Source organism: Schistocerca serialis, chromosome 8 (assembly GCF_023864345.2).
Source record: "Schistocerca serialis cubense isolate TAMUIC-IGC-003099 chromosome 8, iqSchSeri2.2, whole genome shotgun sequence".
NCBI classification, from domain to species: Eukaryota; Metazoa; Arthropoda; class Insecta; order Orthoptera; family Acrididae; genus Schistocerca; species Schistocerca serialis.
The window spans coordinates 323,503,551-323,530,684 of NC_064645.1; the positions used below are offsets into that span (position 1 = coordinate 323,503,551).

A 27,134-nucleotide genomic window follows, 5' to 3' on the forward strand; every position below is an offset into this window, starting at 1 on the left:
CTGCTTTCTGTCTAAGCACCCACTTATTCCTCAGCATCCTCCTCTAGCAGATCCAACACTATTATTACAGAGAATTTATGCAGTGATTTTAGAAACACTTCCTTCTCCTCATTCGAGGAATAAATCATATATTGTATATGGCAGTGCGATTATTTAGAAAATATTTCAAGACAGTAAATGTAGGGGAACAGCAGTATCCGTTAGATTTTTTCTACAAAATAAGTCACAATGTATGGAAATATGCTTCAGTATACAACATAAAACTGTGTTAACTGGTAAGATGCAGACCTCAAACTCTCTTTCAGGAAATTCTATATCTTCATGGATAGCTGGAACAGGTGGTGGGAATTTAATCATATCATCAGGAATTTCTGTATGTATGTTCTTAATATATTTGTGCAAATGCTTAATTCTGTTGATAAGCTCCACTTTGTTGTTCCTTAGTCCATACAATTTGTCATTGTAATCTTTCTTGATATAATAAAGCTGAAAATAAAATTTAAATTAGAGTGACTAGTAGAATATTAGTTACATTCTATTAATTGTACAAATATACATTACAAACTAAAAATAATGGCATTTGGCTAAAGAAAAATAAAATAAAACAAATACTATTTGTAAACAGGTGCAACAACAAGCAGCTGGTATCAAGTTTTTGAAGACCAAACTCACTTATAACTCAACCCTTCCTGGATTAGTCTCTACAGGGCTCAGCTCTTGCATCAAGGGTGCGGCTTTGATCATTTCCATCATATCAGATCAAGACTAGTAACATCTTTCCCAAATGTCCATAACAAAATGCCATCATTCAAAACCCCCACCAAATATGAACTAGATACAAAAACATCCCTAATCATGTTTCATTCTTCCCATTTCAAGTTCATGGAGGATCAGGTACTTTCAGCACATAAAATATTATACCAAAGGTAGAAGACTTCACTTGAGGCCATAGAAAATGAAGTTCTTCTTCAATTCAGATATACCTGTGTAATGAGATGCACAACCTGAATGATTATGACTGTAGGTTATATAGTTTTTGGAGTACACAGAGAGCTATAGGAAGGAAACAGAAAAGATATTGTCTTGAAGATGTCAATAGATATGGCAAGAGTATGCTCGGATAAGAGCGGAGGGCTGGATGTGGAGACACAATGGTGGGTGGGGGCGGGGAGGGAAGGGAGGGGAGATTTCTTAAATCAAACTAGCAGTTTTCAGATGTCAGTCAAACGTCACAGATATTTACTTATAGCAAGTGTGCCGAGAGCCATTTGTTATGAAATATCAGAACTACTCTGCAGTCCACAGTTATCTTCTTTGCAAATAAATGCCAGTGTATTTGTGTTTTATGAGCTTGCAGGGGTGCTGCACAAATGTGGCTGTGAGGATCATGCAATAGTCGCATGCAGTTCTTGAATCACAGTACGCCATATATTGCACAAAACAGTAATTTAGCCATTCTAGTTAAATCGATAGACTGGTATTCTCATTAACGAATTACTTTATTTTCAACAAAGTGGGAAAAGACAGACTGCTGCTTACCATAAAGAGACGCATCAAGTTGCAGATAGGCACAGTTAAAAGACACTTACATAAAGATTTCACCCACAGCCTTCATCAGTGAAAGAGAGAGTCATGCCATTCACACACAGAAGCAAGCACATCTCATGCACACATGACTGCCAACTCGAGCATCCTGGGCCATAAGGCAGCTATCCTGTGGGTGCAAGCAGTAGTCTGCAAGGGACAGGGAAGGGATAGTAGTGTATGGGTGGGGAGAGAGATGAATGCGGACTAGAGGAATGTGCGGAGACTAGACTGCCAGCAGGCACAGTGTCAGGAGGTAGTGGTGCAGGAAGGAAATCATTCAGCTTATTATATTCATATGAGAACAAACCAGCTGTCCACCAGCATGAACAGCCACTGCCAAACTGTGGTCAAGAGCAGAGTAGACCACTCTGTGGTACAACATACAGTTGAATATAACACATTTGATTTCAATGGCTGCTCCATTACCCAACCCATTTGGATACTTTCCTCCATCACCAGATTTTCTGAAGTGCGCAGTGAGAGTTGTCTTTACCACACATTCTCCGCTCCTGTCTATCCTGGTCTCAACCTATGGTAACATACTGTCCCAATACCTTCCACCCAACAGTTGCCGCCTCCTCTGTCCATCATCTCCTCCCATTCACATCTCTGACCCCGTTTATTTGCAGCCTTCTGCCAACACGTCTGCCTTTCATTTCCCACTCCTCTCCTTTTTTGCTCATTTTTTCCCACCTCTCTGCGGCACAACCTCCTGATGCTGCACCTGTAGCCAGTCTAGTCCTTGCACAGTCCACTGGGCAGTGTTTTTTCCCTCTTCCCACCCGTACACTACTACTCCTTCCCCTTCCCTGCCACCTACGGATTGCTGCTTGCATTCCACATGATAGTTGCATTCCAGCTTGAGATGCTGGAGTCCAGCCTGAGATGCCTGTGACTGGACTGAAGTAGGAGTCAGGGACAGTTCTTGCACCTGAGTCGACCACAAGGGAATGACCAATGAGGTACAGGATTGGTAGCTGGATCAGGGTAGAGATGGACAAGGATATTCTGTAGGTTGGATGGTCAGCGGACACTATTTCGGGTGGTAGAGCACATATCACATTGATAGACAGGGGATACCAAGGGAGGGGAGAAAAGGAGAGGAAGGCAGAGATGAAGAGGTAGACAGGGATGGGAGAGGGAAATGGGAGAAAGGGGGGAGGGACGGGGGCAAGAGAGACAGAGGGGAGATGCCATTCCTCACCCTTATCATAGGTAGATGCGCACAAACAGAAGCATTTTGTTCACCATCAGCATCATCCTCAAGAAAACTCAGGCTTATTCAATATTTTCCTCCCTGTCATTGTCAATGGACCCCAAAAACATTCATGCATAAAATCATATTCAAATTTCAGCCCACAGCATCAACACTGTCACTGCCCCTTCCTTGACATTATCTGTTTTACATATCGCAAGCCAGGGTATCCTGCAAGTGTCTGTCTAGGTCAGTGTGCATCAACAACTTCTGCTATCAGCACACTGCTAACTATCTTGCTGAAGCCCAGGGAAGCAAAGGGTGAGATGCAACATCACATGTTGCAACTGTACATTCATGGGTTGATGGTAGATTTCCAGGTGGACACAGGCACAGCCACTTCTCTGATTAATGAGGATACATACTGAAACATTGGATTCTCACAGCTGCAATCTCCTCAGTGCAAAGAGGTGACATACAGTGGCCAGTCAATTCCATATCAGGGACAGATTATGGTCCAAGGTAAGTATAAAAACATTACTTGGCAACTAACCTTACCCATAGTCAACTCTTGGGTAACACATAACATTTTTGGTTTATACAATTTTGCACCTACTGGTTTTCAAATTCAGGACTTGGTTAATTTGATTTCATCTGTGACCCCATTCACAGAACTTGATGTATTGTGTGCACAAATTAAGCAGGTGTTTGAACATGTATTACGTTGTGCAGCTGGGTTCCAGGCACACATTTGCTTAAAGTGATCAACAGTGTCTAAGTTTTTTAGAGCTCATCGGGGGGCTTTTATCATGCTTGAGCAAGGTAAAGCAGACCTAGGTAGGTTGCAAATGTGTATGTTCTATCTCTAGCATTGTCTAACTGCTGGGCTATGTCCATGGCCTTGTTTCAGATACCTAATGGATTTTAAGTTTACTGTTCAAGCTGAAGCAAATGTCAATTCATATCCACTTCATTGACAGGAGGAATTGTTGACTAAATTGGCTACAGGTCAATATTTTTTCAGAGAAAGGTCTTACTGATTTCTACTTTCAATTGCCTTTAGGTGAAGAGACAAAGCAGTTTTTAGTGCTTAATACACCATTTGGCATGTATCATTACAGCAGGTTGCCATTTAGAGTTGTAAGTGTTCCCGTGATATTTCAGAGGTACCTTGAGCACTCATACAAGGTATCCCCCCAGCTTTCTTAATTATTTAGACAATTTTTTTGTTACCAGAGCCACATGGGAGCAGCACCTGCACACTCTCCAGATGTTGTTTGACTGGCTCCAAGCCAACTGTCTGCACTGTCACCTTGACAACTCTAGCTTCTTCACGTTGATTATCAAGTACTTGCCTCATATGTAAAGTGAGATGGGGCCACCCAATGCAGGATCATGTGGCCACAACTGTTGAGTTACCAGCTCCTAAGAAACTCAAAGAACTACAGTTGTTCCTAAGCAAAGTAAATTATTATGCCAAGTTTATTCCAAATGTGACCTACATTTCCCATAAACTCAATAAATTGTGTAAAAGTGGTGTTAAATTTGTGTGTTGTGTGATCAGAGGTGTCAGAAGGCTTTCATGCAACTAAAAAAGTGCCTTTTGTTGGCCCCTTGTTCAGCTGCATTCCACCCTGGCAAGTGTTTCATGCTTGCCGCTGATGCACCAGATTGTGGCATTGATGTTGTGCTGTCCCAAAAATACACAGATGGCACCAAAGGCTCACTGCATTTGCATCTAAAACATGAGATGTGGCACAGAGAAATTATTCACAAATCAAGCAGGAAGTGCTGACTATCATGTATGGCATCCTAAAGTTCTATGTGTTCCTCTACAGTGCAAAGTTTCAGCTGTTTGCCAATTACAGGTCTGTTATTCCACTGCTCAGCACCCATTCAAAACTTCACAATACAGTGGCATAGTGGATGCAATATTAGGCATAAGTCAGTATTTGTTCTATGAGGTCCATTATCAGCCCACCATGCAGCACTCCAACATGGACATGCTTTCCCAGTTGCAGTGTGTCACAGATGCCAAATTGGATAGTCATGAGGAACTGTGTTTTGCTTTAGACACAAAACAATCAATTAGAGCAGATATGGCCCATGATCCACACCTGGGCAAGGTGTCGTCTGCTGTATGGCAGGGGACCAAAGCTGTTGTATGAGGACATTGACCCAGAATGGTGCACCTATTTTTCCTTATGGCACAGGCTTATCAAAATGGAAGGAGTCATTTTCCTGGTGAAGGAGTCATTTTCCTAGCTACAGATGATAAGTGTCAGGTGATAGTTCCTTCCATGCTCTGCCCTGTATACTGTGCAACACTTCCACACTGCACATTTGGGAATGTACAGAATGAAGGCAACAGCATGCCCGGGGTTCATGTCACCACTGAACACTATCTAGAACTGCACCTATGACCATTCAGCCCCAGTGCAGTGGTTCAACCCTTAGCCATGCCCCTGACCAGCCTTGCAAAGTGTATATGTCGATTTCTTGGATCCATTCCAGGTAGCAATGTGGCTGCTTGTTGTCAGTGCTCTCTCTAACTTTCCATATGTAGCATGTATAGCTACAACTACCAATGCAACAACTTAGCACTCTCTGTGCATCATACTTGTGATAGAGGGTGCCCCTTCCACCTAGTTCCCCACAATGGCCCTTAGTTCACAATATCAGCATTTCAGGATTTTTTGTCAGCATCCAATCCAGGAAACCAACAGGAGGGTCAGGACATTTAAAACAGAAATGTGCAAACTGCTAACAACAGCCAATTCCAGCAAAGCACTCATCAGTTTCCTGACCTCCAACTGGTCCAGTCCCATGAAGGGACATAGTCTGGTTGCAATTTTTCATGTGCATGGACCCCGAACCCTGCTCAATCTTCTGCACCCAACCTTGCAAGCCCACTGGCCATGCACACAAGTTCATCACCAAGTGGACACCCCTGTCTGTGCTTATACTTTCAGCCAGAACCTTGGCTAGGTCTAAGGCAGTGTCACCAACCACAGGTGGAGTCAGATGTCTGAGGCTAATGGTGGCCAGAAGAAGCTGGCCCTGTGCCGCAATTAGCTCCATCTGTAATGTGGCATACCACCACCCTATTTCCTGCCACTGCCAGCTAGCCATGCCATCTGTGATCGCCCCACACTCTGGCCAGCCCACCAGCCTGCCTCTTATTACAAAAACCTCTGCCCTCATGTTAGGTGTTGGCAAGAAATAAACCATGACTAGCATTGGGAGGCAATGCAAATTGAACCCTTTCCTCCCCCTAAACCACTTCCAGCTCCCACTTCCACCACTGGTGGCACACTTCCCCCACCATCAGTGAGTGAGGTGGATCGTTATTGGACTGTGCTGCCTACAGAGACCAATCCGTTCGTCCCAGCTCTGTCTCTTCCAATGCCCAGTCCACTGACGGCAATGCCAGCTGTGCCCCTGACTCTGTTGATCAGTGAAGACTCTCACAGATGGCATTTCCTCTCACCTCCACTGATCATAATAGGAACCCTCCACAGGCACCTTCTTGGGCTTTCCTACATTCCTCTCTTCCTTTCCTCATTAAAATTGCAACAGCTGGTTAACTTTCAGCCCTACATGCCAATTAAAGAAGGATTTAGTACCTGAGGGCGATATGATTTCTCCATCTAGCCTAAGTATCATTAGAAAGAACACATCAGGGCTCCAAATGACAGACACACCTCATGCCCACATGACACTCAGCCACCACAGCAAGCCATGAGGTTGGGTCACCCTGTGATGAGTATTTATCAATAAACTACAGCCTGGCAATTGTGGCCAGTCTCTCACTGTTCTTGGAAGTCCTACACACATGACACTGAATGGCAGAGTATTTTGACTTTGCCTGACTAACACTTTGTGATATGGACTTATCCCTGGATTGTAGTGTATGTTTCAACGATTGGGCAACACTCTGGACTTCTGTTGGTTCAAAATTCATGTTGTGATTGATGATCTCCACTGCCAGTCACCACCAGAATCCATTGCGTCTTTCTGCCGGTCTCCTTGTTGCCACCAGTGTGAGTCATCATAAACTGCATTTTTTACGTACAAAGAGTACGATAGGACACTTACCAGAATCTTTATTGACAGACAATATCCTCTCCAGCTCATCCATAAACAGATCTTCTGTGCATTTCCTCCTCTCACACCAGTAAATCTGTTAACCAACCAGCCACCAACCAGCACTCCCCTGGTCCCCCAATATAACCTTGGTCTTCAAAACCTCAACCACATCCTTCACCAGGGCTCTGATTACCTCTCATCATGCCCTGAGATGAGGGATATCCTACCCAAAATCCTACCTGCATCACTCAAAATTGTGTTCCACTGCCCATCCAACCAACAGAATACCCTTGTTCATCCTTACTCCAGTCCTTTACCTCGAGGGTCATTAATATGTGGTTGACGCAGGTGCAAGACATGTCCCATACAACCAGCCCCACCTCCCACTGCAGTCCAGTCACATCCATCTCATACCCAATGAAATACAGGCACACATACAAAAGCAACCAAGAAATTAAAAACTTAGGCTGGTATTACACTATCATATTTCTTTGACAAGAAAGATGATCAAATATCCATCAAATTTATTTGACAAAGATCTTTGACATGGTGCTAGAAACAGATATTTCACTGTTGTGATATTTTCCACTAAATTTAAAGATGTTGGACAACAACAACTTGTTATTAGGCACTGCAGCTGCTTGTACCACAATTTTATTGCATTGAGTGTGCATTTGGAAGAAAAGCGGTAGAAGAAAAGGAAACATACTTGGCTGAAGCCATGGGTATTACTTTGAGACAGTAAAAGCATCCAACAAAATTTGTTATGAGAGCTGCAAGTGGAGGATGTCAAGTTTTTACATAAATTACTTAGAATGAATGAGAGTGCATTAAAGTGTTTGCTCAGCAGAGTGGCTTCTCATACTACAAACGAGACTACTCACTTGAACAATGCTATATGTGCAGAAGACAGGCTCACTGTGACACTTATGATTTCTTGATACAGGAGAGAGCTACTCCAGTTTACAGTACAGCACTCGAATACCACAATGCACATTAACCAAAATAATTCCAGAAATGTCTGAAGCACTTATTAAAGTAGTTAAGGGGGAATATCCAAAGATAAATAAATGTTTGGTACACGATATGGGGAATAAGAACAATTTTTATTTTTGAATAATTTAATTAATAGAATTAGTGTTCCAATAACCACAAAATTAATAACAAGTACAAAAGAGATGAAGTGCTATTTAACTTCTGCCATCCAGAGTTCAAAAATATACAAAGTAGAATGGAAAGTTAAGATCTTCTTTTATTTTAGAGAGTGACCACCACCTCTATCCTGGCTTTCTGGAAAGCTGGCTGAATGTTTCCAGATGTAGAGGTGGATGGCTGTAACTGTGATTGTGGATATGAAGTCGCCCGCAGTATATTCCACCTGCCCATTGGGACACGATTAATTGCATGCATTGTGCCCTTTGCTGACCCCCTCCCCACTCCCTCCCAGTTGAAGCAAGGTTTATTATCAAGAGTTGAAGGAACACACCAACTAAATTTCTTTGACATAAATATTTGATGTATCAACTGTAACAAAGAAATAAGATAGTGTAATACTGGCCTTAAAAACTTCCAACAATGCAAATACAGGACAGATGTAACAATATTATGAAAAGGATAGTTGCTATTCACCATACAGCAGACATACCGAGTCACAGACAGGCACAGTGAAAAGACTGTCAGAAAGTGAGCTTTCAGCCAACAAGGATTTCATCGGACACAGTCAACACACACGCGCGCGCGCGCACGCACACACACACACACACACACACACACACACACACACACACACACACACACACATGCGTTTGCGTGAGTGTGTGTGTGGGTGGGTAGGTGTGTGTGTGTGTGAGAGAGAGAGAGTGTGTGTGTTGTCTATTTCTCCATAGGCCTCCTTTGCAGAAAGCTTACTTTTTGACGGTCTTTTTGTTGTCCCTATCTGTACTCAACATCTCCACTATATGATGAGTAGCAACTATCCTTTTCATAATAAACTTACAAACTTCTTTTATTACACTGCTGATTTTCAAATTTATAGTGTAAGCCAAAATTTATAGTGTAAGCCAGAGATACAAAGCTTCATAATTATACGAAGCTGGTTGTTTTCATTTTTCAAACTGACAATTTGAGGCTTTCTAATCAATTCAGAAACATCTGTCTTTATTTCACTGATTTTATATTCCATTCCCTGAAACATTGGTTACCACAGATCTAGTCTTCAGTGGAACCAAGCTTTTGTCTCTCCTCCCCCCCCCCCACCCCCCCCCCCCCCCTCCTCCTCTTGTGACTCAATATTAAGCAATCATTATGACTCTATATGTAGTTCACTGCATTTCATGTTTCTCATACTTTATTTATTGTAATTCCAAAGGGAAGTGGTAACACACAGTTTTTAAACTGATCTCCACTCTTTTTTTTTTTTTTTTTATTAAGAAAGGCGATTTATGTTTAGTCCATTTTATCTAAATCCAAGCAAAACTTTCTCCAGTTTGGTTTTCCCCAACTCTTGTTTATATTTCATAAGACTGACCTATGACAGTGAAATGCATGGCGGAGGATAGTATCTAGTATAGGGCCACATCTCAGGATTTCTTCCTGTTTCAACTATATATGAAGCACAGGAAGAATGTCTGATTAAACATCTCTGTGACTACTGCAGTTAATCTTGTCTTGACAGTCCCTAAGTGAGTGGTATGTAGAGGGATGAAAAATACCTCTAAATTTTCAGTGAACAGTGGTTTTTTAATTATGAAAGTTGGCTTTCACAGAATAATTGCTTTCAATATTTAGTTCATGTTTTCAACATCTCCATGACACTCTACTGTGGATCAAGCAAGCCTGAGTCCATTCATGCCACTCTTCCCTGTACATGTTCAGTATCCCAGTTAGTGCCATTTGCTATGGGTCTCACTGTAATACGACAACCCTTTTCGGAATCCTGTATCCTTTTCCAGTCTCATCCCCACTCTCTTGAAGAGGGCATATGTATAATATCAGTAATTTACAGCAGTTTAACCTGCTACTTTCATTTTTTATTTTCTGGTTATCTGGATTCGAATACACTTTTGCAGCAAATTAGTAATTTGCACTAATTTAAGCTATTGTATTGACATTGTTTACGTTGGGATCTCACCAATATGCAGAATGAAGGAAACATGTTGGAGTAAAAGCTGACATGCCATCACAATTTGTACATTATAAAAACTTCAGGCACATGGTAGGAATAATTCCACTATTGCAATTATGGAATAATTAATGATTAATGTTCCGATAATTCTGATCATCAAAATACAGCTACTTTTTACGTATTCAAGCTAAAACCTAATTGTATTCCTGACAGAAATATGACATGATAACTTTTTCAGTCAGAATTAAGCATACTTATGTTTTAATCCCCCCCCCCCCCCGCTCCCCCCCCCCCCCCCCCCCCCCATGAACCATGGACCTTGCCGTTGGTGGGGAGGCCTGCGTGCCTCAGCGATACAGATAGCCGTACCGTAGGTGCAACCACAACACAGGGATATCTGTTGAGAGGCCAGACAAACATGTGGTTCCTGAAGAGGGGCAGCAGCCTATTCAGTAGCTGCAAGGGCAACAGTCTGGATGATTGACTGATCTGGCCTTGTAACACTAATCAAAACAGCCTTGCTGTGCTGGTACTGCGAACGGCTGAAAGCAAGGGGAAACTACAGACGTAATTTTTCCTGAGGACATGCAGCTTTACTGTATGGTTAAATGATGATGGCATCCTGTTGGGTAAAATATTCTAGAGGTAAAATAGTCCCTCATTCGGATCTCCGGGCGGGGACTACTCAAGAGGATGTCGTTATCAGGAGAAAGAAAACTGGCGTTCTACGGATCGGAGCGTGGAATGTCAGATCCCTTAATCGGGCAGGTAGGTTAGAAAATTTAAAAAGGAAAATGGATAGGTTAAAGTTAGATATAGTGGTAATTACTGAAGTTCGGTGGCAGGAGAAACAAGACTTCTGGTCAGGTGACTACAGGGTTATAAACACAAAATCAAATAGGGGTAATGCAGGAGTAGGTTTAATAATGAATAGGAAAATAGGAAAGCGAGTAAGCTACTACAAACAGCATAGTGAACGCATTACTGTGGCAAAGGTAGATACGAAGCCCACGCCTACTACAATAGCACAAGTTTATATGCCAACTAGCTCTGCAGATGATGAAGAAATTGATGAAATGTATGATGAAATAAAAGAAATTATTCAGATAGTGAAGGGTGACGAAAATTTAATAGTCATGGGTGACTGGAATTCAGTAGTAGGAAAAGGGAGAGAAGGAAACGTAGTAGGTGAATATGGATTGGGGCTAAGAAATTAAAGAGGAAGCCGCCTGGTAGAATTTTGCACAGAGCACAACTTAATCATAGCTACCACTTGGTTCAAGAATCACAAAAAAAGGCGTATACATGGAAGAAGCCTGGAGATACTGACAGGTTTCAAATAGATTATATAATGTAAGACAGAGATTTAGGAACCAGGTTTTAAATTGTAAGACATTACCAGGGGCAGATGTGGACTCTAGCCACAATCTATTGGTTATGATCTGTAGATTAAAACTGAAGAAACTACAAAAAGGTGGGAATTTAAGGAGATGGGACCTGGATAAACTGACTAAACCAGAGGTTGTACAGAGTTTCAGGGAGAGCATAAGAGAACAATTGACAGGAATGGGGGAAAGAAATACAGTAGAAGAAGAATGGGTAGCTCTGAGGGATGAAGTAGTGAAGGCAGCAGACGATCAAGTAGGTAAAAAGATGAGGGCTAGTAGAAATCCTGGGGTAACAGAAGATATATTGAATTTAATTGATGAAAGGAGAAACTATAAAAATGCAGTAAATGAAGCAGGCAAAAAGGCATACAAAGGTCTCAAAAATGAGATCGACAGGAAGTGCAAAATGGCTAAGCAGGGATGGCTAGAGGACAAATGTAAGGATGTAGAGGCTTATCTCACTAGGGGTAAGATAGATACTGCCTACAGGAAAATTAAAGAGACCTTTGGAGAAAAGAGAACCACTTGTATGAACATCAAGAGCTCAGATGGAAACCCAGTTCTAAGCAAAGAAGGGAAAGCAGAAAAGTGGAAGGAGTATATAGAGGGTCTATACAAGGGCGATGTACTTGAGGACAATATTCTGGAAATGGAAGAGGATGTAGATGAAGATGAAATGGGAGATACGATACTGCGTGAAGAGTTTGACAGAGCACTCACAGACCTGAGTCGAAACAAGGCCCCCGAAGTGGACAACATTCCATTAGAACTACTGACGGCCTTGGGAGAGCCAGTCATGACAAAACTCTACCATCTGGTGAGCAAGATGTATGAGACAGGCGAAATACCCTCAGACTTCAAGAAGAATATAATAATTCCAATCCCAAAGAAAGCAGGTGTTGACAGCTGTGAAAATTACCAAACTATCAGTTTAATAAGTCACAGCTGCAAAATACTAACGCAAAAGTCTTTACAGATGAATGGAAAAACTAGTAGAAGCCAACCTCGGGAAAGATTAGTTTGGATTCCGTAGAAATGTTGGAACACGTGAAGCAATACTGACCCTAAGGCTTATCTTAGAAAGGAGAAAATATAAAAATGCAGTAAATGAAGCAGGCAAAAAGGAATACAAAGGTCTCAAAAGTGAGATCGACAGGAAGTGCAAAATGGCTAAGCAGGGATGGCTAGAGGACAAATGTTAGGATGTAGAGGCTTATCTCACTAGGGGTAAGATAGATACTGCCTACAGGAAAATTAAAGAGACCTTTGGAGAAAAGAGAACCACTTGTATGAACATCAAGAGCTCAGATGGAAACCCAGTTCTAAGCAAAGAAGGGAAAGCAGAAAGGTGGAAGGAGTATATAGAGGGTCTATACAAGGGCGATGTAGATTAAGGAAGGGCAAATCTACGTTTCTAGCATTTGTAGGCTTAGAGAAAGCTTTTGACAATGTTGAGTGGAAAACCCTCTTTCAAATTCTGAAGGTGGCAGGGGTAAAATACGGAGAGCGAAAGGCTATTTACAATTTGTACAGAAACCAGATGGCAGTTATAAGAGTCGAGGGACATGAAAGGGAAGCAGTGGTGGGGAAGGGAGTGAGACATGGTTGTAGTCTCTCCCCGACGTTATTCAAACTGTATATTGAGCAAGCAGTGAAGGAAACAAAAGAAAAATTTGGAGTAGGTATTAAAATCCATGGAGAAGAAATAAAAACTTTGAGGTTCGCCGATGACATTGTAATTCTGTCAGAGACAGCAAAGGACTTGGAAGAGCAGTTGAATGGAATGGACAGTGTCTTGAAAGGAGGATATAAGATGAACATCAACAAAAGCAAAACGATGATAATGGAATGTAGTCGAATTAAGTCAGGTGATGCTGAAGGAATTAGATTAGGAAATGAGACACTTGAAGTAGTAAAGGAGTTTTGCTATTTGGGGAGCAAAATAACTGATGATGGTCGAAGTAGAGAAGATATAAAATGTAGACTGGCAATGGCAAGGAAAGCGTTTCTGAAGAAGAGAAATTTGTCAACATCGAGTATTGATTTAAGTGTCAGGAAGTCGTTTCTGAAAGTATTTGTATGGAGTGTAGCCATGCTAATGAGGAAGTATTGAATAGGATTGGGGAGATCAGAAGTTTGTGGCACAACTTGATTAGAAGAAGGGATTGGTTGGTAGGACATGTTCTGAGGCATCAAGCGATCACCAATTTAGTATTGGAGGGCAGTGTGGATGGTAAAAATCATAGAGGGAGACCAAGAGATGAATACACTAAGCAGATTCAGAAGGATAATCATAGAGGGAGACCAAGAGATGAATACACTAAGCAGATTCAGAAGGATGTAGGTTGCGGTAGATACTGGGAGATGAAGAAGCTTGCACAGGATAGAGCAGCATGGAGAGCTGCATCAAACCAGTCTCAGGACTGAAGACCACAACAACAACAACATGTTTTAATTGGTGTTGGTTAATGGAAATGTAATTACAACTACACAGAAATGTAAAATTATTACTCATACAAAATTTAATTAACTGAACCAAGGCCTTTTGTTCAATAAAACTAATCCCTCTGTTCACCTGAAAATGATAGGGTGATTATCCTTTAAGTAAGAAACTTGAGTAAGAACATGAGACACACAAATTAATGAAATATATTGTTGCAATGATAAAACATGTAATTTGTAGTCTTAATAGAAACAGATTCTTTCCTGTTTTTGTACGAAATTATTCACTTTTAATTCATGTAAATTTCTATGCAATTTGGAAAGACAAATGTAAAAATTTTAACTGTATAAATCTAAAAATTTAATATGTAACAATTTCAGTAACTGTTTAAAATCATATAAATACAGGTGATTTGTACACCACCATAGGTCAGTCCAAAGTTAGTCTTACATCAGTTATGAGACAGTGTTAAGTCAATTTTACGCATGTAGTTTGCCACCAAACATCTAGCATGGGATATAAAACTCTTTGTGAACATGAATTCCTGGAGCTTATTTCTACCATTTCATGACCCCCATGTGGCGATTCAGTAACATCAAGGTGAACCTACAGCAGCATTATGAAGCAGCATCCCAGATTACACAAGATATGTATTATTTATTTGGTGGAGGGTGTCTGTAATATGATGTGGTATTCTGTTTTTCTTGTGCTAAGCAATGACAAACATCCAAAATTTCACCACGCAAAAACATTTTCGCCACATTATATTATAATGTGGTGAAAGGAGCTGGGATGTGTATAAAACTGCATTATATGCTAATGCTTATTAAGTAAATGGAAACAAGGACATATATGGAAAAAGTGGATGTGTGAGTCAATGGACCAACAGCCAGCAGCCAGCAGCTTGGATTGTCAGATGAGTACCAAAGCATTATTTATGTGACAGAGTTGTGAAACAGTGAACTGTTAGGAAGTGAAATTGCTTGCTTAAGTCAGGCAAAAATTATTGCATGTGACATACTTCGAAAATATTATAGGAAAGATTTTTTTAATTTTTTATTTTTTTTATTATTATTTTTTTAATCATCTCATCAAAGTTGTGCAAAAATCAGTTAAAATGAGTAGAAGCAATATATTTTTTGTATGTGACCAAGACGGAATCACAACAAGTTCGGGTCAGTGGCTGCATGAATCAACACCAAATCTAAATACTCAAAGGAAATTGGAAATTTGTGGTAATATCTTATGGGACCAAACTGCTGAGGTCAGCAGTCCCTAATCTTACACACTACTTAATCTAACTTAAACTAACTTATGCTAAGGACAACACACACACCCATGCCCAAGGGAGGACTAGAACCTCTGACAGAGGGAGCTGCGCAGACCATGACGAGGCACCACAGACGCATGGCTTCCCCTCTTGGCAATTACTCAAAGCCACGAGAACCCATCAAGTAGTTTAACTTTACCTTTCCATGGATTTCAACAATCAGAAAATTTGTTAGCTCAACTTTCAAGATTACTAGATAGTAAACTGTCCAAAATCAATTGTAGAAAAATAGACAATACTATCATAAAAATGGACCAGAAACTATAAGCAATTAGGGAAGATGTTAATAAGGCAAATAGACAAATAAAAAGTGTAAATGAAAGAGTAGAGAATGTAGTATCTGAAGTGGACTGTTTGAAGAAATTTGCTGTTACTGAATTACAGCTAGTTAAGAAACATGTTGACATAATTGAGAAATGAGTAAAAAGAACAGAAAACATCGTCATTGACAAACTCGACAGATGAAAATCAGAGTTGGATAACATACAAATTTATACTGAAACTGAAAATAATTTAATTGATGAGAAACTAAAATTTAGTTCCATATTGGTTACAGAGCAAATTTCTTCAGTAAACAGCAAAGTGGATTACGAATCAAATAATCTTCAGTCAACTCTAAAGTTGTAAATTTTTAGTTGTATATGTTTAGTATTATATATAGTGGAAATAACATGTTTCAAAACAATTGCTATAACGTTATTATGAAAATTTTTCTGGGTGATTTTAAACTACACCCTGTCGATTATTTGTGCCAGTGCAAGGACAGCTTTGCACCGGGCATGCCAGAACATATGAAAGTGAAATTTGCTAAACAATATTTAGATGGAGAGGCATTATATTGGGCTAACCAACATGCTAACCCAGAAATGACATTTTCAGAGTTTGAAAAATTATTTTTAAACAAATTTTGGTCAGAAAATATGCAGGTCGAAATAAAACCAGAATTTTTTAATGGGTGTAGATTTCATGAAGAGAGATGAGAATGCGAGAATTTTGTGAAAAGCAGCTTACAACATTAGCACACTTAGATAAACCACTTGACAATTAATCCAAACTGACATACTGAAGTGGGGTTTACCGTGGTTTTGAACCTTGTTTACGGACCAGATGACACTACTGAGGAATTTCTGAAGTACATAGTAGAACGTGCTTGGGAGAACAGTTTTCAGAATTGGGGGTCATCACAACACCACCAGAATAACAACAACAGGAACAATAGTAACAGATATGATGGTAATAGAAGTAATAATAATTTTGGTAACATCTGTCACAACCAGAGTAATAATAACAATAATAATAATAATAATAACAGAAAAGAGTAGGGTGGAGGTAATCAGAGGAGAAATGGTAACATATCTTAAGAAAATAATAATCAGGAAAACAGGTAAACACCTCACTGTGAGCCTGTCAGTTGGCGGTGAAGAACAGTTACAGAAATCAGGCTAGAAGTAGGAGAGGAAGGCGAAGTTCACGTCACAGGCACCACAATAGACACAATAATTACCAGATAAACAGAGTTGATTATGATAAGGCATTTTGGGACTTTATGCTGCTGAAAATGGGTGAAGATACTAGGAAAGTAGAAAATAACTTTAATCTTAGTACAGATGATTTGACTAACTTATTTGATGAGAACGGTGTGTTTAGCAATAGTAAAATTTATGATGATGATGATGATGAGTATGTTTAGTTAGCTTATTTTGTGATGATGAATTTTCAATATTGTCTGAAAAAGATGTGGAAGAAACAAGGATCATATACCTACATTGAATTATGTTTATATGCCCGTTGACAAAAGTTCTGCTACTTTTGATAGTGATCATGATGTGGAGACGTGTAGTTGAAGTTGAGATTTATGCAGGTGCAGATGATGTTGCTAATGAGTATTTTGAGGCTATTGTTGCTGATGCTGATGTTGTATTTTATGATGTATTAGATGGCATGGTTTATTTGGAAGTATTAGACAATGATATGAGTAACGAAATGATAGAATATGATGATTTGGAGTTGGAAAAACAGGTACATGAAAATCAGTTGATACTCATTGAGGTCAGTGAGATATTACATGATTGTTACAGTAAGGAGGATTGAGATAAGCTAATCAGTGATAAGATAATGAAAGTATTGGAAGAGAATGAGGAGTCTGAAGGAAAAGGTGATTATTGTGATAGTGTTAAGCGCACACACACTAGTTGTAAGCTACCTGTAAGTACTTTACAACCTAAGATAGGAAATGAAATTCAAGTAAATGCTGATTTAAAATGTAGGGATATTGAAGATGATTTATTGGCAGAAGAGGATGGAAGTAATAACCAGGTGGTTAGTGAAGACTTTTCTCAGTTAGTACTGGACAAACTTAACTCGGCAGACAATTTAAGTAGAGATGAAAAAAGTGATTTGGGAGGGATTCCTGTGGGAATATAATAGCGTTTACAGTGATAAGCCAGGCAGGGTGGAAGATTACATGTGTAAATTAAAACTGAGACCACATGAAACATTTTTCATTAAGTCACGTGGAGTACCTATTTGTAAGAGGAAGGTTGTTGAAAAGGAGTTGGAAAAATTGCAGAATTGGGGGATAATAGAAAGGACTAGCAGTCAGTACAACAATCCTATGGTTGTAGCAGAAAGATGATGGGGTTAGAATAGTACTTGACTATTGACATTTAAACAAATTTTCAGAAAAGGAAACTGACTACCCAGAATCAATGGAGTAATTGTTATACAAATTTCATAATGCAAATTATTTTACATGTTTGGATCTGACATCAGAATTTCATCAAATTACTTTAGAACCCAATTCTAGGCAATATACTGCATTTTTTATAATGGATAAAGTTTTCAATACTGTGTAGTACCTTTTAGATTAAACTTATCAGTTGCTGAATTTATCAGGGATTTGGATTTTGTTTTAGGAGGTGAGTTACTGTTAAAATTAATCATTTATGTGGATGACATTCTGGTAGTCAGTAAAACTCGGGATGAACATATGGAAATTCTAAAAACAATTGCAATAAAATTTATTTGGAGTGGGTAAGACATTAAAATTGGAAAAATGTAAATTTGGAGTAAAAGAGGTGAAATTTCTTGGGCACACTATTAATAAGGAAGGAATTCTGCCTGATGAAGACAAACTGTTGGCCATTGCAGATTTACACAAACCAAGGTGAAATGACTGAGTTTCCAACTTGTACAGAGTTAACTGCAGATGAGAGGGAAGAGGTGGTGAAGAAAAATATGGAGGCATCTCATAGTAAGAGGAAGAAGAAGCATGACAAAAATCTTGATGTTACACATTTTAAAGTAGGAGACCTCATGTTGCCTAAAAGATACGAAAAATCAAAAGCAATCAACAAAGAAACAATAAAATTCTTCGATATATACATAGGACCATTCAAGATCTTAGAGATACCACACCCAAATGCATTCAGGTTAATTTCAGATTAATTCATCCAAAGTCATGTAACCTATTTGGTTTAAGAAACATCACACAACTGAAGCCATATGTTTGAATATGATCAACCCTCTCTGTGTGTACTATGTGTCTGGCAAGCACAATGGTCCCAGGTAATGTAGTAGCTGCTTGAACACCTTTATATTTCTGTACTACATTCCTTATTTATATTTAGTTTCTTGTCACATGTTCAAAGCAATCCTGGGCATATGAAGTGCTTTCACTGATTTGAAAATAGCTTCTTATCTCATTTATACTGACAGGAGCTGACAACAATATGAATTTTGAAGAGAAGTATAGCCAACTGGATAATACACATGCTTTTGTCTACTTAACATAGTAGTTGGTCAGCAGGAACTATGGTATAATCTTGGTCACTTGTATAACATTTGGTATTATTTCACATCTCTATGGTTATACAATTCTTCAATTATATGTAAATCTGAAATACTACATACATGTATGATTGAATGTTCACTATTATAGAGTTCAGTGACAATCAACATAAATTACTTTGCATGCACTTAGCCTGCTATTTGAATTTTATACATGATACTTCAATGATATTATGTATTATTTACTTTATTTTATATCTAAAAACAAAGATGATGTAACTTACCAAATGAAAGTGCTGGCGTGTTGATAGACACAAAAAAAAACACAAGCATACACACAAAATTCAAGCTTTTGCAACCAACGGTTGCTTCATCAGGAAAGAGGGAAGGAGAGGGAAAGATGAAAGGATGTGGGTTTTAAGGGAGATGGTAAGGAGTCATTCCAATCCCGGGAGCGGAAAGACTTACCTTAGGGGGAAAAAAGGACAGGTATACACTCGCACACACACACACACATATCCATCCGCACGTACAAAGACACACGCAGACAAATGTCTGTGTGTGTGTGTGAGTGTATACCTGTCCTTTTTTCCCCCTAAGGTAAGTCTTTCTGCTCCCGGGATTGGAATGACTCCTTACGCTCTCCCATAAAACCCACATCCTTTCATCTTTCCCTCTCCTTCTCTCTTTCCTGATGAAGCAACCATTGGTTGCGAAAGCTTGAATTTTGTGTGTATGATTGTGTTTGTTTGTGTGTCTATCAACATGCCAGCGCTTTCATTTGGTAAGTTTTATCATCTTTGTTTTTAGATATATTTTTCCCACGTGGAATGTTTCCCTCTATTATATTCATATCATTACTTTATTTTACTTTATCTTGACCATAACAAATCCCATTCCCCTGCAGTAAATCTGGTGTTGTCTTTGAAAGCTTTTGATTAATATGATTTTGGAGTATTTTGCTCGCTATTGTCCAAGGGAGATGATAGAACACCAATTATCCATGGACTTTAAGCTATGTTTCAGTATGTCAAGTGCATTACTCATATCTGCATTATGATTTGTGCTTTTACCTATATTTGATTCTGTAGTTGTGTTCGTGTCATGTTTTCTATATTGGTTGGTAGCATTCATCATACATGTTCTTTGGTACTTTGATGCTCAACACTGTCATGGGGTATAATGATGCTCTTTTTAATCATTTATATTTTCTGCTTATGACCATCTGACCAACATGTTCCCATTACATAGAATTTCCTACATATAACTTATTACATATACAAAAAACAAAGATGATGTCACTTACCAAACGAAAGCATTGGCATGTTGATAGACACACAAACAAACACAAACACACACACAAAACTCAAGCTTTCGCAACCCAAGGTTGCTTCATCAGAAAAGAAGGAAGGAGAGGGAAAGATGAAAGGCTCCATCCACACATACCATTTTTTAATTTTTTAATATATTTTTCCCGTGTCGATTGTTTATATATATTACAGAGGGAAACATTCCACGTGAGAAAAATATATCTAAAAACAAAGACGATGTGACTTACCAAACGAAAGTGCTGGCATGTCGATAGACACACAAACAAACACAAACATGCACACAAAATTCAAGCTTTCACAACCAACAGTTGCTTCATCAGGAAAGAGGGAAGGAGAGGGAAAGACGAAAGGATGTGGGTTTTAAGGAAGAGGGTAAGGAGTCATTCCAATCCCGGGAGGGGAAAGACTTACCTTAGGGGGAAAAAAGGACAGGTATACACTCACACACACACAGACATTTGTCTGCTCCAGACTGAATGCTGAAAGGCATAATCAGTCTTAGATGATGATGATGATGATGATGATGTACATATGAATAAATTACTGATGATCTTGTGCTGATATAAATTTGAAATAAACTAAGAAAGAAGTTGGAACAATGTGATGTGCAGTGGAGTATGGTAAACCACTGCACTTTATACTGATATACAGTTTACTCACAGAGGTGAGAGACACTGAAGTTGCAATGACAAAGGGATTATTCTGAGATGCTTTTAATGTTGTTTACCAATGTACTTTCACATTTATCTGAGAACACTGTTATATATATGTGATCATTCTGACCATTAAATTAGGAAGATGATATATTTTCTTCTATCTGTTTGAAATTTTGACAACAAAATTGGTTTGATACAGCATCTATCTAATCTCTGAAAAAAAATAAAAACCAATCCCACTAACAATTTTTTTACAGATAAGACACATTTTTTTGGTTATAATATATAATCTATTGAACATAGTAATAAGAAATCTTATAAAACATTCAATGGAGTGCATCAAAAGGACACGAAGAGGATGAAACTGAAATTTTATACACTTGTATCTTTCTTATATTTCACCTTGTATATGAGAAAGTTGATTGACTACTACACTTTATACATAACATGCATTTTCACACACACTAATCGCCAAACTGTTTGTCTGTTTCACTAGGCATGATTATATTCCCTTCAGTTTAGCCAGAGATTTAGAAGACATTTGTCTCTCTGCGATAGTCAGACCTCTTCAGGGGGTATTGTAATACCGCAACCCTTTTTGGGAGCCTGTATCCTTTTACAGCCTCATCCCCACTCTCCCGCCGAGGGCATATGTGTAATATCAGTAATTTACATCAATTTAAATTGCTACTTTGATTTTGTCTTTTCTGGTTATCTGGATTCCAATACACTGAAGATTTTCTCTTGCAGCAAATTAGTAATTTGCACTAGCTTAAGCTATTGTTTTGACATTGTTTACATTGGGCCTCACCAATATGGAGAATGAAGGGAACATGTTGAAGTAAAAGCTGATGTGCCATCACAATTTGTACATTATACAAACTTCAGGCACATGGTAGGAATAATTCTGCTATTGTAATTATGGTGTAATTAATGATTAAAGTCCCAATATTTCTAGTCATCGAAAGGCAGCTATTTTTATGTATTCAAGCTAAAAACAAATTGTACCCCTAATGGAAATGCCATGTGGCTAAGGTCTCCCGTCGGGTAGACAGTTCACCTGGCGCATGTCGATGGGGATCAAATGATGATCATAAGAACAACACCACACCCAGTCCCTGAGCGGAGAAAATCTCTGACTCAACCAGGAATCAAACCTGGGCCGGTAGGTATGACACTCCGTCGCGCTGACAACTCAGCTATCAGTGGTGGACATATCTCTAATAGAAATATGAGATGATAACTTTTTTAGTTATATGGTAGAGCTTATGGTAGGCACAGATGGATATTTTTCTTGTCTTACAAAATTTCCTACCATAGATAAAATAAACTCAATGTAAAAACGTTGCACAAAGATAATTTGCTTCTAATGGGGACTATGTTGGGAAAAAGTGCATCTCTTACTTGACTAATGCAGATTTTCAGTGCCAGATATCAGCCTTCCATAACTATTTTAGATGATTTCTGAAATATGTACTATTTTTTTGAAAACAACATAAAGCATTAAATAGTCTTTCCCATACTGACATATCAACTGTTGTACATTTACTCTGAAATCCTTTATTTGAATGAAATGTGCCATTCTAGGAAGTTCAAATGGAGCATACCCGAAATTTGATTTGTGATTGTAGTCATCTATGACAAAGACTGCAGGCTCCATATGAATATAAAGATTTGTAAAATAACAACATATGACTAATGAACAAATACCTTTTCCCTGCATGAAAGTAGCTCATCATACTTTTTCACAGTAGTCACCCTCAAATGCTTTGGTACAATGTAATCAACAGCACTTTTTAATTTAAAATCGCCGATTGTTTGTTCAGCAATCTCAATAGCTGCAACGTCATCTGGATGATTCTGTGTAGGATCTGGTTTCTTCTTGTTATGTAGTATCCACTGTAGAGAAACAACATTTTTTTAAAAAAAAAAAGTTTCTTTAAATTTGTAATAGTTTTCACATATGTAACTGTGTGATAAGTATGCTTGTCCTCCAAGTTAGTACATGTAAAAGTCATTTTCAAAGAAAAAATATTGGCATCTGAATGATAAGTAGCAATATATGAACGATAAGTAGCAATATAGACATCCAATAAATATTAGATTGCTGAAACATACATTACAGTATCAGTGAATGAGTCAACTGAACATGAATCAAAAAACCTAATGAGATTGATTACACTTAAAGTAAAATAGTAAAAGCCTTTTCTGCTCAGTTGTGCTCAGTAGTGTCTATAATACATCATCTTGACAAGGTCTTTTTTCATATGGCAAATACACTACTGTTAGACTTTCTTCTAAGAATGGTACCTCGACTTCCAGACTAAAATGGTAGTGTATTTTCATAACTTAACTACCTACTATTTCATGGTGTGGACACTGGCACAATACACCAAGGACCAATAAAGTATTTATTCTGCAAAAATGGGCAATAAGAATATTAACATTGTAATGGAATATAAATAATGGTAGGAGTAATGGTGACAGGTGAAGTGTTGAGTGGTCACAGGCATATAAACATATGCTTTCAGATGAATCCTTCTTGAAAGCTTACAGAATACACATGCATCTGTGTGGCTACATTGCCCTGGATGACTTCACTGCACCAGCCCAGTTGAGCTGCAGTGTGTGCAGTGTCGCCAACCAGGACAATGTAATCATGCAGGTGTATTCATACATGTATACGTATTCTGTTAGTTCTGAAGAAGGACTTGTCAAAAAGGATAGCAATGTTTTCCATACCATTTATGCTTATACAAACCACTTGTTGCAATAGTAATATTTACTGTACTTATTTTATTATATAGAGTTGGTTGACAAATGCAGTTGAGAGGCTTTGAACCATCTACATACGTCAGCAGACATAAAAGTTAATGTCACATGTAGCAGGTAATAAAAGCCCACATTGAGTATACATGAAAATAATATCTATGCGACCTCTGTAAGCCAATATAATTTACAAGATGGAGTTCTTCATTATGAGTTAAACACTTTTTCTCATTGCTTAGATATTTTAACATATATGACTGACTCTAGCAAATTATAACTTAATTCATAGAGTAAGATTTTATGAGTAAGGACTAAATAGTGTGCCCACTTCTCTTTGATACCAAAATTACTTTCCATTGACAGTTGTGTTTTTGTTGATTCTATAGTGTGAGTCAGGAGGAAAGGTACACGCTTTAAGGGTACCTAGATTATTGACATGAGAAATGAAAACCCTGAGGAAGAATGTGTGTGAGAGTCTCAGAAGACCTTTACGGAAGAGTGGAAATGGGAATTTGATGGCATCATTACCCAGGATGAAAAATGGTGGTTTTTGTACAAATCTGAGGACAAAACCCAATCCATGCAGTGGTGTCATCCTAGTTCCCCTTGGAAGGAGAAACCAAGACTTTCACAAATAGCAGGCCTCCTTCTTCTGGGATCAGTGTGGTGTCATTTTCATCGAATTTTTGGAACCCGCCTCCACAACTAACCAGGACCATTACTGTTTATCACTGGACAAGCTGCGACGTGCGATCAAGACCAACAGAGCATGGCTTCAGGTTCAGCTCATCAGATTGCACAAAATAAGAAATTAGGAATGACTGTGCAAAACTTTTTGAATGCCCTTTCTACAATAAAATACCATAACAAGACCTTAGACGGTTACGCACAATACATATGAGTGAAGTGTCTACCAATGCTCAATATCATCAACAGGTGTTGCCTAGTGCACTGAAGCGTCAGGGGACTGCTCTTTGTTTTATACATGCCGACATGCATACATATCAGTTAGTGTAAACACAAGATCAGTCCCCTCTGATACTTCAGGGCATTACAGAGTACCTGCTGGTCCAAAGACGGCACAACAATCCAGCAGCATCCCCACGACAACACTGTAGATCATCAGTGCTGGCAAAACATGAAATATTTTGTCTGTCTAAGGTTACTTACTACAAACATAAAATACAGTTCTCTAGGTAAGGCCTCATTACATACAGGATCAGTACATGACTATAGATGCACTTCATTCCTTTGTCAGAGAATCTGACAGGTTGGTGAATTTTTAGCCTTTTGAGCAATGTTTTACTCACTAATAATCATTTTAGATTGGTTTTGTTACTAGTATTTGTTATAAACCATAGACACCAATGCCACATATTAATCCTATGGAATGCCTGACCATATTAAACTTAATTATGTGCATTATATTTGGTATACCTCCTTGGTTTTGAATTGATTATTGACATTACCTAGACACATGTATATTACATTTCTAGAAAGTAACATTAGTTAGACACTTTACTGATATACATACAGGGTGACAATTCTTGAAAAAAAATTACAATCCATGGCATGCATGCAATTTATTCAACATTTAAATGTCACTACAGATATTTGATTTAGATTATAACATGTTTGATATGCCTGCCATCATATGTGATGATGTAGCACAGACAAATAGTGAAATTCTACATGACCTGCTGAAGTTTCGGAACATCGATGTTGTCAATGACCTTCTGAATGGCTGTTTTCATTTCAGAAATGGTTTTGGAGTAATTGCTGTACACATGGTCTTTAATATAGCCCCACAAAAAGAAGTTGCATGTGCTTAGATCTGGAGAATATGGTGGCCAATCAAGGCCCATGCCAGTGGCCTCTGGATACCCCAGAACCATAATGTGGACCCCACAGTGCTCCTCCAGGACACCAAACACTCTCCTGCTTCGACAAGGTTGAGCTCTGTCTTGCATGAACCACATCTTGTCAAAATCAGGGTCACTTTGGATAATGGGGATGAAATCATCTTCCAAAACCTTCAAGTACCGTCCAGCAGTCATCGTGCAACCAAGGAATATCACACTGATTATTCCGTTACTGGACATTGCACACCACACAGTCACCCGTTGAGGGTAAAAGACTTCTTTATCATGAAATGCTGATTCTCAGTCCCCCAAATGCACCAATTTTGCTTATTGACAAACCCATCCAAGCAAAAGTGGACTTTATCACTAAACCAAGCCTTACTAATTCCCATCATGCCTCATGCAGTTTGAATGTTCTAACACAAACCGTTCAGAAGTTACAGCGATTTTATTTCATACTGTTCAATAACTGCCACCCTGCACATGTGTAACCTGTTTAAGGCCTTCAAACACAATTTTATTGTTTCCAAACTTTATTGTATTGCAGGCCTGATGATGCAGAACAGTGACAACAAAATTGATGACATTTGTGTACACAGGCATCAAGAGCACAGCAGTTGGTGAGACATAAATATTATTTATAAAGAGAAGTCTATAATTTTATCCCATTATGTAAGTGATGCACCCTACAAGAAGAGAGATGTGCCCACAACACATAGAATATGTCCTAATGTTAGGTTCTGAGTTGCTCCTCAAGAAAGCAACTGAAAGGTCATCCTGATATGATGAGAAATTGAACCACTTAATAATAATTCTTGGGTACAGTTTGAGTAGACAGGCTGACATAGTATGGGAACACAACCATAGGCACAGCCTGTATCTGTTACACTATTGATGTCTGGGTTCCAACTGGTGAGCAATGCACTCTGATGAACAGTGATCGCAGAACATCGATGTCGAACTCGCAAACTGGAAATGGAACTAGGACACTCAAGGACTGCCTGGCAAGCTGCTGGGTGGCATCTTATAAAACCAGCCAGCAGAGATGTTGTTCTTGTATTGCATGGCTCATGCAGGCAAGCTAGACCTGGCAATAGTGGTGGTAAGGTGTCCCCAGGCACCACAGCAACTGTTGCAGATGGGATGAGCTGTGACTGAGTTGTGCAGAACTTGAAGGGTGGTAACCTACGGCTCACTGCTTGTGGTTGGTGGCTGGATCATAAGGTGTCAGCCACAGATATTACATCCCTCTATCCCACACAGGAGATGGCAAAGTCCCCTTGCTGTGTAGTTGGCCACTATGTTGTATGCAGTGGCTGAGATGCAGCAACTAATATGACACCTAAGCAGCTCAAATTCATCTGCCAATGTATTCCCATTCTCTGCCATAAATACAGTGTGGGTGAACAAAACTGTCTTTAAAGAATTTGGGTCCCCCTCTCAGAGACAATGTTGAACAATATGGTGGAGCAACTGCAGAATTTTCAGAGTCTATGGAAGTCATCAAATTCTCTTTCTAAGCAGGTTGCAGGTTATGCTCATTGTGTTCATACTGATTTTTCCATATTACA

At 39.0% G+C, this 27,134-nt stretch overlaps 1 protein-coding gene across 1 annotated transcript in view; it reads right to left on the minus strand.

The window, feature by feature from the left end:
• LOC126416999 (cilia- and flagella-associated protein 44-like) overlaps nucleotides 1–27,134 on the minus strand; it is a 582,681-nt gene that overhangs the window by 172,272 nt on the left and 383,275 nt on the right. The window contains exons 18-19 of the mRNA XM_050084886.1: nucleotides 22,643–22,831; nucleotides 289–486 (exon numbers count right to left, since the gene is read on the minus strand). Coding sequence (XP_049940843.1) covers nucleotides 289–486; nucleotides 22,643–22,831 — 387 coding nt within the window. The remainder of the gene's footprint in view (nucleotides 1–288; nucleotides 487–22,642; nucleotides 22,832–27,134) is intronic.